At 46.9% G+C, this 19,134-nt stretch overlaps 1 protein-coding gene across 1 annotated transcript in view; it reads right to left on the bottom strand.

Annotated features, from left to right (window-relative positions):
- Window positions 1-19,134, bottom strand: part of SCNN1A (sodium channel epithelial 1 subunit alpha) — a 57,963-nt gene that overhangs the window by 13,541 nt on the left and 25,288 nt on the right. The window contains exons 5-12 of the mRNA XM_083149692.1: window positions 16,041-16,147; window positions 13,412-13,575; window positions 12,179-12,277; window positions 6,909-7,026; window positions 5,034-5,112; window positions 2,125-2,182; window positions 1,102-1,145; window positions 110-185 (exon numbers count right to left, since the gene is read on the bottom strand). Coding sequence (XP_083005818.1) covers window positions 110-185; window positions 1,102-1,145; window positions 2,125-2,182; window positions 5,034-5,112; window positions 6,909-7,026; window positions 12,179-12,277; window positions 13,412-13,575; window positions 16,041-16,147 — 745 coding nt within the window. The remainder of the gene's footprint in view (window positions 1-109; window positions 186-1,101; window positions 1,146-2,124; window positions 2,183-5,033; window positions 5,113-6,908; window positions 7,027-12,178; window positions 12,278-13,411; window positions 13,576-16,040; window positions 16,148-19,134) is intronic.

Here is a 19,134-nt window from a genome sequence, read left to right as displayed (position 1 = left end):
TGTGACACTGCTAGGCCCCACTCTCAGTGGCCCAACCTGGGTACCTTTTGGCACCAAGAAAATGACACAATAAAGGTTCAAGCAGCAAACTAGGCCATGATCCACTTACAATAATTGTCGGAGATTCCTGAAAGGTTTTAAAATTCATTTCTTCAAAGTAGATGTTCAGTTTTGCAATCCCATTCCTGGTAACATAAACGGAAAATAGACTGAGACTTCTCATTCCCAAGCATTGCCGATAGGAAGAGCGGAGCAGAGGGAATATGGAAGCCAATGAGGTTAGATGGTGAATTACTAATAAATCCAATATATCAAGTATAAAAAGAAATTACTGAGGTAAAAAAAAAATTGTGACAGAGGCTGCAATCCCCATAAACAGATGGGGATTCTTTTGCAATTCTATTGCCATACGCCGTCCCCCGCCAGCCACTGGAGTCGGACAGAATGGGGCGCTCACGCACCCTATTCTGTCGGAAGCCCTGCAGCCGGCTGCCCGCTCTCCCTGCAGTGGAGACGAACAGGGAAGCACCCAGTCCCCGCCGCCTTGCAGATTGGGACGCAGGAACGAGTGCACCGCCCGTGCGCCCCCGTCCACACCCCCAGCCAGTGCTATGGATATGTCCTGCTGGCGGCCTGGTTCTATGGGGAATGTCAGAAAGCAATACTAAATAAGCATAAACCCTTATACCTAAACTGCGAGAAGGTGGCAAGATTCCTTTGTCCACACCTCCCAACTGTCCCGCTTTCTGCAGGAACGTCCCCAAAGGCCAGGGGGCGGAGGCAGTTGGGAGTGTGCATGCGCACAGTGTCTATTCCCGCAGGGGGAGGGGCAAGTGGCTGGCGAGCAACTTACAGAGAAAAGCATCTAAAACTACCTGGGTCAAGGAAAACATATCCTGCTATCAAATGAATCCACGTTTGAATTAGTTTTTCTTTAGTACCAAAGGAATTTGCTATGAAATGACCATACCTGGATGCAGAGGCCTGAGATATACAGGGCATGGGGTGTCAGCAGGAGTCGCGCATGCGGAATGCAGATCTTATATATTTCTGTATATAATGACGGACAGTACAGCAGATGGTTACAGATTCCTGTCTTACCTGTCAGTAAAATTGGACTGTGACAATGTGTGGAATACCCAGTTCTGGAACAAGAGAAGAGGTCACATAAATATTGGATTTAATTATACATAGTGTTCATTGTAGCACCGTGCACCTTTCAAAATCCATGCAGTTTCCTGCCTGCGGTGTCGCTCTCTGCGTTAGATTTTGTAGCACAGTCTGGGCTGTATTTCATTGCTGAGATGCAGACAGCGACTCCCCAGGTAGGAAAGAGGAACTACAGGGGTTTTAAAAGTGCACAGAGCTAGATTGAACACTAATGCAACTATGAATGAGTGCACACAACATGAATATTTTAATCTCTGGAACGCTCTTGGAGTTTCATATAATGGAATTATGCAGTAGAGATGCAGATGACATTGCAACCTAAAAGTCTGTAGGGAAAGAACTACAATTGCCCTCCTAGCAACCTACAGGGAAAGGACTCACCTCACTGCACTACTAGCAACCTACAGGGAAATGACTCACCACACTGCACTACTTGCAACCTACAGGGAAATGACTCACCACACTGCACTACTTGCAACCTACAGGGAAATGACTCACCACACTGCACTACTAGCAACCTACAGGGAAAGGACTCACCACACTGCACTACTTGCAACCTACAGGGAAATGACTCACCACACTGCACTAGTAGCAACCTACAGGGAAAGGACTCACCACACTGCACTACTAGCAACGTACAGGGAAAGGACTCACCACACTGCACTACAACCTACAGGGAAATGACTCACCACACTGCACTACTAGCAACCTACAGGGAAAGGACTCACCACACTGCACTACTAGCAACATGCAAGGAAAGGACTCCTCTCACTGCACTACAACCTACAGGGAAATGACTCACCACACTGCACTATTAGCAACCTACAGGGAAAGGACTCACCACACTGCACTACAACCTACAGGGAAATGACTCACCACACTGCACTACTAGCAACATGCAAGGAAAGGACTCACCACACTGCACTAATAGCAAACTAAAGGAAAATTACTCACCTCACTGACTTTGGTTGGCCAACGAGAATATCCTGCATTAAGTTGATATTCAGTCAACCTGTAAGAAGAAATGTAGACATCAACCCTCCTGCATTTACAGAGTGGTAACAAATAGGACAGCTATTCAGTTATAAGCACCATACCACAGAATGAAATGTTCCTTCCACAAAGTCAGTCTTTCGCACTTCTAATGCTTATCACCACTTTAAACCACTATTGCAATGGTGACCGCGTATAACAGGGTAGAACAATTGGTCGTCTGTGTTCTTTCACAGGTAAAACGCACAAACTTTATTAGGTATATGTATTGAGGGGATAGTTAGACAAACTTTCAGGTACGTGCAGATTATGATTAACACAAAGTGAATTAGGGCATTACAATGTGGCATAAAGTGAATTAGGGCATTACAATGCTGCATAATGTGAATTAGGGGAAGTTTATGGCAATGATTAGAACTAGGGTACTGTGTGGCATTAATGTAAACTAGAGGCACTGTGGGACTTATGTGAACTGGAGGCAGTTTCCAAAATTACATGGATTTGAGTAGCAGTGGGGATGCATAATGTTAACAACAGTGTGGCATAATGCGAACTAGGTGCAGTTTGTAACAATGATGTGACCAGAGTGCATTGTGGGACTCTGGTTCGGTCCTATTAGGTGCAGAGGATTTGCACTCGCGAATCATCACGGCACCAGGCGCATTTTACGGAGGACAGAATTAGCTTAAAAGTGCTCGCACCTCCATAGGGCAGCAAGCAATTTTAAGCGAATTTAGCCAAGCAAAGGGTGCGAGATCGGCTTAATTCAGGTGCCGTTTTCAGCATTTATACGGTACACGAACAGCACTTCGCACCCTTCGGCGCTAATAGGATCGACCCCTAAATGTTAACTAGGGTCACTGTGTGGCTCTAATGTGAGCTGGGGTCATTACAGTGTGGCATCTCTTCAACTGGGGGCACTGTAGAGGATTAAAAACAATTGCAGCATTGGGAGTATATCCATAGAATTTCACCAATACGTCATTTAGGAAATGTTATTAGTAATTTACTGGCTGCTTCATGCCATGTTGTGACACTGGCCCTCCAGCTGGTAACCACACCGGCCCCGTGGCTGGCCACGTCCCTTGAGTGGGCCCCTGTCATTGTGCCTTCCTGGTGGGCCCCAGTCTGACACTGTACTGCATATCAATAAAGCACCAACAGTATTTAAGGCCTCCGTTGGTCTGAGTCACCAGCGTGCTCTGGTTGTGTAACTTAGTGGCGGGCAGCAGAGCAGGGTCTGAAAGGACAGACTTCTGAGAACTGTTGTAACCGGTGCGGGAAAGGGATGGGTTTTTCAAGATGATGGTTATATACTGACAAAATCCTTAATTAGGGGATCTGTAGGACAGAGATCTGGGGTTCTAGAGTTACAACATCAGCATTCCCACGGATCCTTGGATCTAACTGTTTTATATACAATTATTTTTACTGCACTATAAGCCACATAAAACTTTGTTTGCGGATTGCAAAGCTCTGTAAAATAGGGAAGTAGGTAGCATGGACGTGTGTTGTAAACTTCCTAAAATGTCTCAAATCACGAGCGTTCAAGGTTGCAACATCGTCACAGCGTCACCATGACACCGACAATGTCTCCACGCAGTAAGTTGGAAAATATTGCGCCATTGGATGTGTTTCCTCCACTGCCAGCGGAGCCATCGATAGTGCCAGCCAAAATGCAGACACCACATAATACTCAGACTTCCATACATTTAATAATCCGTCATTTCTGCTATGACCAAAAAAAAGATAGAGAACAGCTAAAAAAAAGTAAAAAGCTCAAAAGAAAAGAGAATATAAAAATGCTCAGATCTGCATTTGGGAACAGAATCGGCTGCATCTAGAGTGCTGCACTGCCTTTATCCATCTACTTATGGAAGTAACTGCCATCACCAGTGGGACGACCCCCCCCCCCCACATTACTTTCCGCTCGCCTTATGTGGTCATATTCCCAGTGATATTTGGGTCGATGGCTTATGTACAGAAGATATCCAGGCTTGTGACCCAATGCTTTGCTCTCAATGCCGGGAGACGCTCCTTTAGTCTTCATTGTCAATTCCACTTGCCAAAATGTTATTCTGAGAATTACCCGTAAAATACCACCAACCTCAATATACAAAATTATTTCTATAAAAAAAAATACCTACTATTCTCATGATAGAATTGACAGAATTTCTGGTAGCGGGACGGAGATGGTTCCATGTACTGTACACAAACTTTGTATAAAAGGTACAAAAATTATTAAAAATCCTTAAATAGAACAGAAGAAAGTCCCCAAGGCGCGTCTGTCTGTCTGAATACCGGTGGTATTTAATACATTCTGAATTCACCAGAGGTGCCAGATGCCAACCGAATTCTGATGTTTTTTTAAAGCACCATGATTTTCAAGGCAAAACAACACCTTGTAAAGGATTGCCGCTTTAAAAAAAATCATCCGAGTTCGGCCAGCATCCTCTGGTGAACTCTGTATAACCTCCCGTCGGTAGTATAACATGACCTTCACTCTATGGCATACGTAAAATATAAATTCATCCCGCGTTTAGACTTGTATCCCATCTCCAAGATAGGTCACTATGGGATGCAAGTTTTCCAAAGTACAGAAAAAAAAATCAGTTATCCATAATACAGACCTTCTAGATATTATGGTTGCTAGGTCGACAGTATGGTTGCTAGGTCGACAGTATGAAGGTCAACAAACATTAGGTTGCTACTAAAGGTCTACAGAACTTAGGTCAACACGTGAAATAGGTCAAGCTATTCAACCAGTTATTAAATATTTATGGGCTTTTCAGAAGGAAGACAATATAAAAAATTCCTCTTGGGTCACGTCTTATACAGGAGACCTGCGGCTGGCGGTAGGAGGTACTTACAGGCATGGCTTCCGGCACTTGGTGAAGCATCCCAGCTCGTGCTGGCTGAATTCCTTACTGAGCTTATAGTAACAGTAACCTGTTGGGTTATAAAAAAACAAAACAATTCTTCTTAAAACTTCGGTTTAATGAAGGTGTATTGGTGTAAAATAAAGACCGTAATGATGGCGCTACCCTCAAATAAGACACCGTCGCTACAGCGTGAGCTTCTCATTCATTCATGAACTTGACTTGGGAGCTTTTTGTTAGTCATTACACTGACTTTTAGGGTATGGGTCGTAGTGTTGACACTAATTACCGAAAGTCAACACTATTGGTCGAAAGTCAAAAGTTGACATGCATTAAGTCAACATGGTCAAAATGTCAACAATCGCTCGAGTCAACCTTTTGACCACATTGACCTAATGTATGTCGACCTTTTTCAGGTGTTGACCTATTGACTGTCGACCAATAGTGGTAGACTTATTAACTGTCTACCTAATAACTGTTGACCTATCTGCCGAATTCCGTCTATTATTACATTTCAAGTTACTGATATACACCCAGGTTTCGAACCCAGTGCCTGTGGCATTGCAGTCACACTTTCTATTCATTTGTTATATGACCCTGCATAGAAAGCCTCTCCCCTCCACAGGCATGTACCTTATGTCCCTATTGGAAAAATAGGGCGATGGAGGGCGCCAATTCTCTTTCTGGCACAGGGCAACAAAAAAATCTAGTTATGGCTCTGGGTGCTAATGGTTCCTAGAAGGACAGCATTGCTGGGAGTAGTAGTCCACCTGCAAAAAGCGTTCCTTTTCTTATTATTTTATTTAAACCTCTTTCGTTTGTCAACTTGCTGACAATTATATCCGATGAGTTGTATGTTTAACACTAGAGACATCAGGGGGACACATTGTTTTGGGGTGATAACTGTTACATTTCCCCTACTGTCATGTTTCCAGTGCCGGTCAAACCATGGAGAATGAAGGCCATCGAGAACTTACAGTGTCCGTAGTAGATCCAAGTGCCCCCATTATGGATACATTATATGAACAAGGTTAAAACTCCTGATCTTTTGTGCCACCTTACTCTTTGCACCCTCTTGTCCATTGGTGCTAGTCACTTGTGGGGTGGGATGTACTAAAGAGAAAATGTGGCCAAAAATCCCAAAACTGTAGTTTTCATAAATACTGATCTAGGGGCTTGGTTGTAGTGCGTAACACCAAATTCTTTTTGCAATTCCCATGTCAAGAGATCCAATCGGACCTCTTCCAGAACCCCCTGTCCTTGGCGATACCAAACTTTCCATTGAAACCAAATTGCTGCCTTGCCCTGGGATGATGAAAATCCATATTTCAGTCCCGTCTTGGGTCCTTGTATGCCACGCTCTTACCCAGGAGCGAACTGAGAATGAAAAATGGCCCTGGAAACATTTCTAGAAAATCAAATGTAGGTGGGACCAACACCAAAATAGGCGGGATTAATACATCACTTGGGTGGACGCCATTGGTGGTTTAGTGGCTACCAGACCTTTAAGCTGCTGTGACCAACCACAAACCTCCACGTCACATAATGCCCCCACAGAGACAGAACAAAGACACTAAACCCTCCATCACACAAACAACTCATTACCATAACCCCATACCATAACCCCCAAATATCCCCAGGAACACTCCAGAAATTGTTGCACCCCCAGATAGCACCACCTCCTGCCCCTTTAACAGATGTCACAATGGATATAGATGGTCACCCGCCATAGATGAGTATTTGCAATGTCTGTGACCAGGCAAAAGTTCCTGAGCGGCAAACAGGAAGGGGTGGGACCACAATTCTGTCAGGGCCTACCAGGAATCTTCCCTGTAAGGTCTATGGCCAATCCGCCCCTGCTCTTACCCCAGCTCTTGTGCTTGTTGTAGTCACAATACACCGCTCCGGCCGGCAGGGGATAGAAGGCGTAGGCACAACCGCAGCGGTTCACCATCTTAGCTTGGAAGCAGGAGCGTACGCAGACCTAGATAAGAAGGACAGTAGAGGAGACAGCAGGAAATCACTAAGATGCCATGAAGCACAGACCAGCCACAATGATTAATGAACATCTTAACTAACTGCACCGCCGCCATACAAACAATATTTTGTTCTGATACATGATCGTGATGGTCATCAAAAAATAATAAAATAACAGATGTGAGCGAGTTATTAGGAATATAATAAGTAAGACGTGATGCGGGTGTATGACCAAAGGTTATTTATGATGACTACAGAATTCTGAATTAGATTCTGTTTAAATATTACGTAACCTCTCTGTGATTTTAGAGGAGTCAGTGGATTAAAAAATTAAATATAAAAAATTAGGATGACCAGAGTTTTATAGCAGGGCCACCCTTCAAATAGAATAGTTAATCATCGGTAGGGACAATGGGGGCGTTACTCTAATTCATTTGGTCCCCCGAAAGTTTTGCCACTGCGCATGTGCATAATGTTTTCTGCGCATTTGCAAAGTTTTTTGGCGAACGGCTTTGGTGATTTGCTTAGTCCTGAAGAAATCATTCAATGATCGGGGACCATTTCTATGTGCAGCGGTCACATATGAGGGGATGTATCTTCGTGAAACACCCCCTCACATGGTTGTGAGGGGATACGGCGCCGGCAGGGGGCGGGGAATTTATCAAACCTTATAAAGAAAACAAGTGGAAAAGTCCACAGTAACCAATCAAAGTATAGATAACATTTATTTAGTACATGCTATAAACTGATAAAGTAGCAGGAATCGGATTGGTTGGTATGTGCAACGTCTCCATCTGTCCTCTTTAGAAGGCTTGGTGCCTCGCCCTCAAAAAGTCCAGATGAAAGCCAATAGGCGGTTTCAACAAGTGCACCAACAGGAAACTAAGTTCCATCCAAGGGATTTCCTATGGTCTGAGGCTCTGCGTGGTTGCATACCTGTAGGCACTAAGCAGTGTGCTCAGTTTGGGGCTGTGGGCACGAGTTTGGGTTGCCACAAGATAAACTGCAAAGAGCAGGTTCCAAAGTTCAATGGAGGATAGGGCTAATGTGACAATGTCACTAGATACTAGTTATAGGACTTTAAAAATATAGCACAGCTCAGTAAATGTATATAATGAAGTCTCTTGGTAATGCCTGTAAAGGAGTAGTTGGAAGATCCATCCTTATATTATACGGAATCACTTCACTGCTGTATAACAGAGAATAAACCATAATCTCCCCTGAAAGAGCTAAATTAGTAGAATAAATGCATACTAGGATCTGGCTTTGAGTTGCACACAGCGCTGTGAACCAGGGATTTTCCTCATCCAAGATGAAGAAACGCATCTCTGCAGATCTGCAGGCTGTGTAGAGCACCACATGACCGAACCGCTTCTCAGGCATAGGGCTATTACGCAGTGCGTAGGGAATTTACGCAGTGCGTAGGGAATTTACGCAGTGCGTAGGGAATTTACGCAGTGCGTAGGGAATTTACGCAGTGCGTAGGGAATTTACGCAGTGCGTAGGGAATTTACGCAGTGCGTAGGGAATTTACGCAGTGCGTAGGGAATTTACGCAGTGCGTAGGGAATTTACGCAGTGCGTAGGGAATTTACGCAGTGCGTAGGGAATTTACGCAGTGCGTAGGGAATTTACGCAGTGCGTAGGGAATTTACGCAGTGCGTAGGGAATTTACGCAGTGCGTAGGGCTATTACGCAGTGCGTAGGGCTATTACGCAGTGCGTAGGGATATGGACGCCTTTAAGAGATCATAAGCCGGAGAGTGGACTCCTTCTATCCCTGAGTAACACGGCTGTTAAGCGTCTTTTGCCGTGAACCTCGCCAGACTGCGAGCGTAGGCAGAACCTGGGTGGGAGGGCAGTACGTGCGATACCATCAAACCGTACGCCCAGCTCAAAGGACTCCCATTTTCTCCACCATAAAATCCTAACACACAGGAAAAACCTGGCAGTGTGGCATCCTGAGGAGGAGTACTAGTGTGGAAGCGGCAGTGGCCCTGCCAAATAGAAACATTTAACATCAGTTGATTAAAAGGTGAACAATACGTCCCCAGGAGGTCCGGTGAGCTTACAAATCTTTTTTGATTAAGGAACTGTTTTTTATATATATTTTCTCATTTTTACTGGTTTTGTTTTTTTTAAATAAAGAGACTGTGTTATTTTTAAGAAATTCATGAAGGTCATATATATTTTTTGAAGTCCCCATTGGAAAAATGAATCCTGCAGATCCTACAGAAAAACACCAATAAAAAACTAATATAAAGCATTGATTACTACTATTACAAAGACCGCACAGTCCAAAACAATAATTATCAAATCAAAAAAAGGAAACCTGGTGTACGATTGTTCTCTGAATAACAGCAATTACATACTGAATTCTAATGGCTGCAGTGAATGCGGAAGTGAGGAACAGCGATAGTGAGGAAGGAAAGTGATCTTACAACATTCCGTTTCAGATGTCCCACAAACTGGAACCACGAGATAGAGTCACGTGAACCTAACACACTGTTATCGCACCAGCTACAGTTATTATAGATGTGGGGAAAAGGTAAATGGGGAAATGACTGTACGTTGGATCAATTGGAAAAAATAATAACTGTTTTAATTATATATAAGAAATGTATAAAAGGGGCAATAAAGGTTTCGTTGTACCAGACAATGTTTTCAAAGTTTGAAAAAAGTTGTCTGGTACAACGAAACGCGTCAGCCAGCACAGAAGAACACTATACCATGGACATTCATTGGGGACTCTTTACTATTAGGACCAGTGTTCCCTCTAAGCTGTGCGCACACAACTTGACGAGCGTGCGCACAGACATTACAACAGAGCGCACAAAGCAGCCGTGGTCCCTTTTTGCAATTAATGTGTGTTTCACCCATTAACTACATTGTGTGCTGTGTTTTGAATGTTTAAATGTTTAATATAATTTTGAAGTAAAGTTAACACAAATGCTGAACGTCATTTTCCAGTTATATATAAGTGACGCACAAAAATTAAAATTTCCTTCCAAAGTTGCACAGCCAAAATCTTTTGCCGCACACAGCCTTCGTAAAATTAGAGGGAACATTGATTAGGACTGCGCAATATAGGAACAAGCGGGACTCACACTAAGTATATATTTTTTTTATTGTGTCCTTTTTATTATGTCCGTATATCTGCGGCGCACATGCTTAGGATCTACTTAATTTCATGTTTTATACTTATATTATATATAATTAAAACAGCCAAACTTTCTTACTACTGTACGAGAACATCTGGGAGACTCACAAATTCTGGAGAGAGTGTCCAGAGTCTCCTAGAGGAGCAAGCGACTGTCCCGCCTTCCCACTCGCTAAGGTGCACAACAAAGCAATTCTCTAAGAACCGTTGAAGTAGGAATAAACTATTGTGCATACGCCATACTGGTTCCTGCAGCGAGGCTTCATTCACTAAACAAAGATGGCTGCTGAACCTACTACTGCACAGGTGCTGTGCCATCTTGCCACTGAGTTAGAGTACCACAGCTGCTGGGATGTTTCCCATAGCAACCAATCAGATTCTATTATCTTCTAGAGATCGCTAAATAAATACACTAGGGCGATATTGCATACAATCCTTCAATTTCGACCAAATCTGTGTGATAAATCGAAGGATTGTATGCCCGTCGAATGGGACACCCGTCTCCATGCACAGGCCCGCCGGTCGAATATCACGTTGATAGAGATAATGCGCTGCGCGTAATAATTATAGAATTGCACGTGCTATCGCATGTGGCTATTAACCACATGCAATCGCTCGCAATGCAACTGGCAGGCGACGGGATCGTTGGTGGCGGGTTCGGGTGCGCTGTGCAAGAGGGCTGTCGGGCTGTGGTGGTCAGCAGCGGTGGCAGAATTTGAAAATAACTATTTAAAACACTGGGCAGCCCTCTGATTGGCTGAGAAAGAGCACTTTCAGTCAAGTCAACGGCAGCCTGAATGTGAGGCCTCTGAGTGTTTTCTCAGCCAATCAGAGGGCTGCCCAGTGTTTTTAATTGTTTTCTCAAATTCTGCCATAGCCACTGAGCCCCGCTGCCCTCCAGCCCACCTGCACAGCGTTGCGCTACACAGTCGCCAGCCCTCTTTCAGCACCCGATGTGGCATCGCAGATCGGGTGCTGGAAAAAAAGCACTTGGGCACCATAACATGCGATCGGATGCGATGGGACATCACATTGCGATGTCGCATCGCATCCGATTGCATAAGTGTAGGGGCACCATAAGTACAGCCAGCGCTGGCTCTACCATTAGGTAACTGCCTAGGGCGCCGGGATCTGGGGGGCAGCACCGAGTCTGCCTATCACAGAATGAACAATGTCTATGAGGAAGACACATCCGTGTTGTACTTAATGCTGGTGTCACCTGTGGAACTTCTAAAGGTGCCAATAAACTGCTGCGACGAGAGAACGCGCATTACTTCAGACATATTACGTGTCCGCTCGCCACGCTTTGGGCTCGGTGGCTCGCTGCGCTTGCCACACTATATAGAATCAACTCCACGCCGACGTGGATAGTGGGGGTATGAAAAGGTCCGAGGACGCGTACCGCTGCCCCTCGCTGGGTCGCTGCGCTCGCCACGCTTCGGGTTGACGTTGATCGTGGCGTTGCATTCACAATGGGGGGGCATTTCACATAATTAACCATGAGGGTGGGTTTACAATTAAAAATGGGGTCTGGGGGGAATTTAACATTGGATCCAATGTAAAATCGGGTCTCAGGGACCATTTTTACATTGGGTCCAATGTAAAAATCGGGTCCGTCGCGTCGCATCGCATGCCATTATAATGGCATGCGATGCGACCGATTTTTAAAGTGTACTAAAAACCTCTTTAAAGGCCGAAAATCGGGTCGGTCGGGTCCTTAAGTCAAGGTATGCGATGGGACCCGACGGGCGCCGTGCTAGGAAACAAGTACCGAAGTTTTGACTATCGTGCCGAGAAGCCTTACCCTGCCTGGGATGGCACACTTTTTTGCATGGGCTGTCCCGTCAAAAGTTTTCACATAAACATGGTAAACATAGGTCTGCGAATACCAGCGAGACATCCCGCCAATTCTGCTACCGCTGCAAGGAGACACTTTGCGGTTATTTATTTTTGCCGCTTTGCCGAACCTGTAATGATTTCACGATCCCCTGATTCTGTTACCTGCTGGGTGTATTCACTGTTGAACAGACCCTTCACATCGATGTCCGAACCATCCTCCGAGCAATCACTGTAATCCCCGCCCAGACGAGACACCATTTCCTGTAGATGAGAGAAAAAAAACATGATCTTATTCTACAAATCGGTCCTGCAATGGCCGCTGTACTTGGTGGTGAAGATCTTACATAGGGCCACATGCACTAAGCTTCAAATAGCGACAAAATGGAGAGTGATAAACAACCAACCAATCAGCTCCTGCCTGACATTTTTCAAACACAGTCTGTGACATGGCAGGCAGGAGCTGATTGGCTGGCTGCTGATCACTCTCCATTTTACCACTGTTGAAGCTTAGAGAATCTGGCCCTAGAGTCAGGACTCTCAGATTTGTTCCTAAGTAACAGCACTATGATAATAACAACCCCAAGAGCACAGCGACACGTCACACCGGACACTTCTGTGCCTCCGCTATGGCATCATTCGGCCTAGTGGGCCAATATCTTGTCAAATAGCAATATCAACACCAGCTGGTGTTAAACGTAGCACTCGAGGCAGTAGAGAGCTTGGAAGGCCCAGGGCAATTGTCAGAGTGTATGGCCTAACTGTGGAAGGCATGGCCATGCACCCTTAGACTAAAATACAAAACAAAATAATACTTTAAGCACCTCCCTTTCCAAGTACATATCAGTATGTGCTGGGCTAAGAAGAGCTACTGCAGCAGCTGCTAACACAGGGCTGGGCAACACCGGCCCTCCAGATGTTGATGAACTACACATCCCAGCATGCCTTGCATCAGTTTCAGCATGGCCACATAGCAAAACTAATGCAAAGCATCCTGGGATGTGTAGTTCATTAACATCTGGAGGGCCGGTTTTGCCCAGCCCTGTGCTAACAGGTAACGGGGCCCGACTGAGCCCCTACATCAATCCTGTGCCTGTCATTAGTACCCCCCTCGCTCTCGGCACCATTGGCAGTAGTTGTCATGTCTGTGGATGTGCACGTCACTGGGGTGGAACGCTTGTCCGCCTGTCCGAATGATAGGACTGTTCTAATGTAGAACGCGGGGTGCCGCTGATTATTTGTATCCTCGATGTAGGGTCTGGTGCGATATGGGGGAGATGAGAGTTGATAACTAGGAGGTACTTTGTAGGTGAAATGTCCGGCATATTCTAGATTCCCATTGGCCAATATAGTACAAAGCCTTAGGTGACCCATACATGGGCGGGGCAAGTTACCTACTTTTTTCATACCAATGGAAGTCTCCACTCCAGGCTGGATGTTGAAGCCATTGTCATCCATGAAGGCTTGTTCCTTATGTCCGTGGACCAGTACACGAGCTCCGGCCACGGTTGACAGTAACGGGATGTAGTCATGTTGTTCTGTTCGTAGGACGAGGGATAGACCTGGAGGGCAGAAGGGACATTTGTGACTGGTAAGGAAGTCTCCTCTGACACACCCATGTACGCCATGGGTGTCATTAGTACAGTGGTTGTACAGGGATTAGTTATGAACCAATAGTAAGAGGGATAAATAGTTATCGCATCAAATAAACATTTCTTCTGTTAAACAAGAAACCTCACGGTGGCAAACAGAGCGATACACAGTTGTGATGCCAGCCCAAAGCGGTAAGGGTGGGTACACGTTAGGATGACAATTGGGCCGATAGTTGGTGTGTTTCCCTTCTTCCCGCACCATGCCATATTGCTGGCACACACTAGCCCAATGCAGTGCAGTGAAGGACACATTCTTGCTCCGTCCGCCTTTACACTGCACTGGGTCACAAGTGATATCTTCCGGGTGATACACAATGTTGGCACAGTTTGTCATAAGTGTGGGTCGATCCTGTTAGGTGCGGATCATGGCACTGGGCGCACTTTACGGCATACTGAATTTGCCTAGCACTTCCATCGGGTTGCAAGTAATTTTTGGGCAAATTCAGCCTAGTGAAGGGTGAGACATCGGCTTAATTTGGGCGTCATTTCTGGCATTTAAGCGGCACCCGAACGCCACCTCGCACCCTTTGGAGCGAATAGGATCGACTCGTTAGGAGCTGATTGGCTGATTCTTGATTTCTCTCTAACTTCCCTATTACAGACTGTGTTTATAAAACAGGAGCTGACTGGTTCGTACTTCCTCCCTCTCCACTTTATCACTCTCCACGGCTTCGTTACACAGGAGTGGCCAACCCCGGCGATAGAGCAGTGGTTCTCAGTCCTCAGGACCCCCACCCCCCCCAACAGTGCACGTTTTCCAGGTCTCCACACAGAATCACAGGTGACATAATTAGCTCCACCTGTGACCTTTTAAAAGGTCAGTAAATAATGAGTGCACCTGCCAGGTGAGCTGGAAAACATGTACTGTTGGGGGTCCTGAGGACTGAGGTTGAGAACCACCGCCCTAGAGAGATACCAACAGTTCATGTTTTCAGGCCACCTGTGGATCTGTAGAATGCGACGGAAAGTAATGACTGTACCTGTGCAACAGCTATGGGTCTGGGAAATGGGAAGTAATGACTACAGCTGTGCACCAGCTAGGGGTTTGGGAAATGTGACAGTTAGTAATGACTACACCTGTGCACCGGCTAGGTGGTCTGGGAAATGTGACAGTTAGTAATGACTGCTCCTGTTCACCAGAGATGTGGGCTGGGAAATGTGACAGTAATGACTACACATGTGCACCATATAGGTGGTCTGGTAAATGTGACAGTTAGTAATGACTACACATGTGCACCATATAGGTGGTCTGGTAAATGTGACAGTTAGTAATGACTACACATGTGCACCATATAGGTGGTCTGGTAAATGTGACAGTTAGTAATGACCATAACCTCCAACATGACCCATTCCATTAGGTACAAAATGCTCTGTTCCTGGACTTCCCTTCCATTTGCAGCTACCAAATTTAGGCTTCAGCACAGTCCAAAATTCAAAGAGGGGGAGTCACATCAACTGCCAGTGAGTCCAGGACAGTGATGTTTAGGGTGGCTCCCCTTTTTGAATTTTTGACTGTGCTGCAGCCCCACCTCTGCAGCTGCCACTGGCGAGGAAGTCCAGAAACAGAGCATTTTGTACCTTATGGAATGGGTCATGTTGGAGGGTATAAATGACTACACCTGTACACCAGCTAGGTGGTCTGGACAATGTGACAGTTAGTAATGACTACACCTGTGCACCGGCTAGGTGGTCTGGGAAATGTAACAGTTAGTAATGACTGCTCCTGTTCACCAGAGATGTGGGCTGGGAAATGTGACAGTTAGTAATGACTACACATGTGCACCATATAGGTGGTCTGGTAAATGTGACAGTTAGTAATGACCATACCCTCCAACATGACCCATTCCATTAGGTACAAAATGCTCTGTTCCTGGACTTCCCTGCCATTTGCAGCTACAGAAGTTAGGCTCCAGCACAGTCCAAAATTCAAAGAGGGGAAGTCACATCAACTGCCAGTGAGTCCAGGACAGTGATGTTTAGGGTGGCTCCCTTTTTGAATTTCGGACTGTGCTGCAGCCCCACCTCTGCAGCTGCCACTGGCGAGGAAGTCCAGAAACAGAGCATTTTGTACCTTATGGAATGGGTCATGTTGGAGGGTATAAATGACTACACCTGTACACCAGCTAGGCGGGCTGGGAAGGAGGACTGTTGGTAGGAGCATTGCATTAAGTCCCAGAGACCGCATCAGACTCCAAATCAGACCCTGTGAGTCCACTATAAGATATACAGCGGTGCGCAAGGGACCAGGGACTTCGTACATCCGCTGGGGCTATGGCTACACAAGCAACGCTTCCTTTCCTGCGGTTGCCATGGAAAGTGTCACACACAGAATTCCTGTAGACTGACCCATGGTAATATCAACAACATAAACCAACCATTTTTGATACCCGGCATCGAAGACCTCCAGGTCTCACTGTCAGAATGATTGAAGTTGAACGTGTAGCAGTTTCCGTATATGGCATGGTGGAACTGCTCGTAGCTCCTGGCAAGGCAACAAGAACATTACATTTATATCAGACCTCACAAATCGTGTTCGCAGATTGTTATACATAACACTGGCATCGGCCTCATAGCCACAGGGGTCCCCAGATCCGCATTGTCCTCTCCAATGTCTGACATGTCCTGCAATGTGCTTATTACAGAGCGGATACGGACACATAAGTGGACTATAAAATATATGTATACACACACACACACACACACAGATACAGGGGGCTCAACACTCACCATAATACACTAACTCACCTTAATACGCAGATAATCAAAGAAATAATGGGGTTTTAGATCATGAATTGATCAATACATTTAAGCGTGCAGCCCATCGCCAGGGGACCCCATTACGCTGTAAGTCCTACACAACAACTGGTCTCTGAAGAACCTGCTAACACATTAAGCTACATATTCTGAACTTGTGCTTGTTTCCTGGTTTAGAGCTCCCCTGACAAATTCCTTATGGCTTTTACAGGTGAGACAATCACCAACACAAGTCCTGAATTAGCACTAAGGGGGCAGCTGTCACAGGTGTAAGAGAAATGAGCTTACTGTACCGGCATTTTCACATATCACACACACACACAATAAGGGCAAATGTCAATGTCACATGCAGGATCCAATATGGCTGCATTTAGCAATTGTAGCAAACGGCACACCTACTTGGCCCCATCCCGCATGCAGTATTCCTCCCCTACTCACCCATCCTGCATGCAGCACTCCTCCTCCTCTACCTCACCCATCCTGCATGCAGCACTCCTCCTCCTCTACTCACCCACCCTGCATGCAGTACTCCTCCCCTACTCACCCATCCTGCATGCAGCACTCCTCCTCCTCTACTCACCCATCCGGAATGCAGCATTCCTCCTCCTCTACTCACCCATCCTGCATGCAGCACTCCTCCTCTACTCACCCATCCTGCATGCAGCACTCCTCCTCTACTCACCCATCCTGCATGCAGCACTCCTCCTCCTCTACTCACCCATCCGGAATGCAGCACTCCTCCTTCTCTACTCACCCATCCGGAATGCAGCACTCCTCCTCCTCTACTCACCCATCCTGCATGCAGCACTCCTCCTCCTCTACTCACCCATCCTGCATGCAGCACTCCTCCTCCCCTACTCACCCATCTTGCATGCAGCACTCCTCCTCCCCTACTCACCCATCCTGCATGCAGCACTCCTCCTCCCCTACTCACCCATCCTGCTTGCAGCACTCCTCCCCCCCTACTCACCCATCCTGCATGCAGCACTACCCCCCCCACTCACCCATCCTGCATGCAATACTCCTCCTCCCCCCTACTCACCAATCATGCATGCAATACTCCTCCTCCCCCCTACTGACCCATCCTGCAAGCAATACTCCTCCTCCCCTTCTCACCCATCCTGCAAGCAATACTCCTCCTCCCCTACTCACCCATCTTGCATGCAGCACTCCTCCTCCCCTACTCACCCATCCTGCATGCAGCACTCCTCCTCCCCTACTCACCCATCCTGCTTGCAGCACTCCTCCCCCCCTACTCACCCATCCTGCATGCAGCACTACCCCCCCCCCACTCACCCATCCTGCATGCAATACTCCTCCTCCCCCCTACTCACCAATCATGCATGCAATACTCCTCCTCCCCCCTACTGACCCATCCTGCAAGCAATACTCCTCCTCCCCTTCTCACCCATCCTGCAAGCAATACTCCTCCTCCTCTAATCACCCATCCTGCATGCAGCACTTCTCTTCCTCTACTCTCCCATCTGGAAACCAGTACTTTTCCCCTACTCACTCATCCCCCATGCAGTACTCCTCCTCCCCTACTCACCCATCTCATGCAGTTCTCCTCCCCTACTCACCCATCCCTCATGCAGTACTCCTCCTCCACTGCTCACCTATCCCGCATGCAGTATTCCTCACCTACTCACCCATCCCGCATGCAGTACTCCTCGCCTACTCACCAATCACTGCATGCAGTACTCCTGCTCACCTATCCCTCATGCAATAGTCCTCCTCACCATCCTGCATGCAGTACTCATCCTCACCCATCCTGCATGCAGTACTCCTCGCCTACTAAACAATCACTGCATGCAGTACTCCTGCTCACCCATCCCTCATGCAATAGTCCTCCTCACCATCCTGCATGCAGTACTCCTCCTCACCCATCCTGCATGCAGCACTCCTTCTCCCCTACTCAGCCATCCGGAATGCAGCACTCCTCCTCCTCTACTCACCCATCCGGAATGCAGCACTCCTCCTCCTCTACTCACCCATCCGGAATGCAGCACTCCTCCTCTACTCACCCATCCTGCATGCAGCACTCCTCCTCTCCTACTCACCCATCCTGCATGCAGCACTCCTCCTCCCCTACTCACCCATCCTGCTTGCAGCACTCCCCCCCTACTCACCCATCCTGCATGCAATACTCCTCCTCCCCCCTACTCACCAATCATGCATGCAATACTCCTCCTCCCCCTACTGACCCATCCTGCAAGCAATACTCCTCCTCCCCCCTACTGACCCATCCTGCAAGCAATACTCCTTCTCCTCTAATCACCCATCCTGCATGCAGCACTTCTCTTCCTCTACTCTCCCATCTGGAAACCAGTACTTTTCCCCTACTCACTCATCCCTCATGCAGTACTCCTCCTCCCCTACTCACCCATCCTGCATGCAGTTCTCCTCCCCTACTCACCCATCCCTCATGCAGTACTCCTCCACTGCTCACCTATCCCGCATGCAGTATTCCTCACCTACTCACCCATCCCGCATGCAGTACTCCTCGCCTACTCACCAATCACTGCATGCAGTACTCCTGCTCATCCATCCCTCATGCAATAGTCCTCCTCACCATCCTGCATGCAGCACTCCTTCTCCCCTACACACCAATCCTGCATGCAGCACTCCTCCACACCTAATCAACAATCATGCTTGAAGTATTCCTCACCCATCCCGCATGCAGCACTCCTCCTCACCCATCCCGCATGCAGGACT

The sequence above is a fragment of the Crinia signifera genome, chromosome 6 (assembly GCF_055691185.1).
Source record: "Crinia signifera chromosome 6, ASM5569118v1, whole genome shotgun sequence".
Lineage (NCBI taxonomy): Eukaryota > Metazoa > Chordata > Amphibia > Anura > Myobatrachidae > Crinia > Crinia signifera.
The sequence above is the reverse complement of the archived record's forward strand: the minus strand, read 5'-3'. Positions and strand labels throughout refer to the sequence as shown.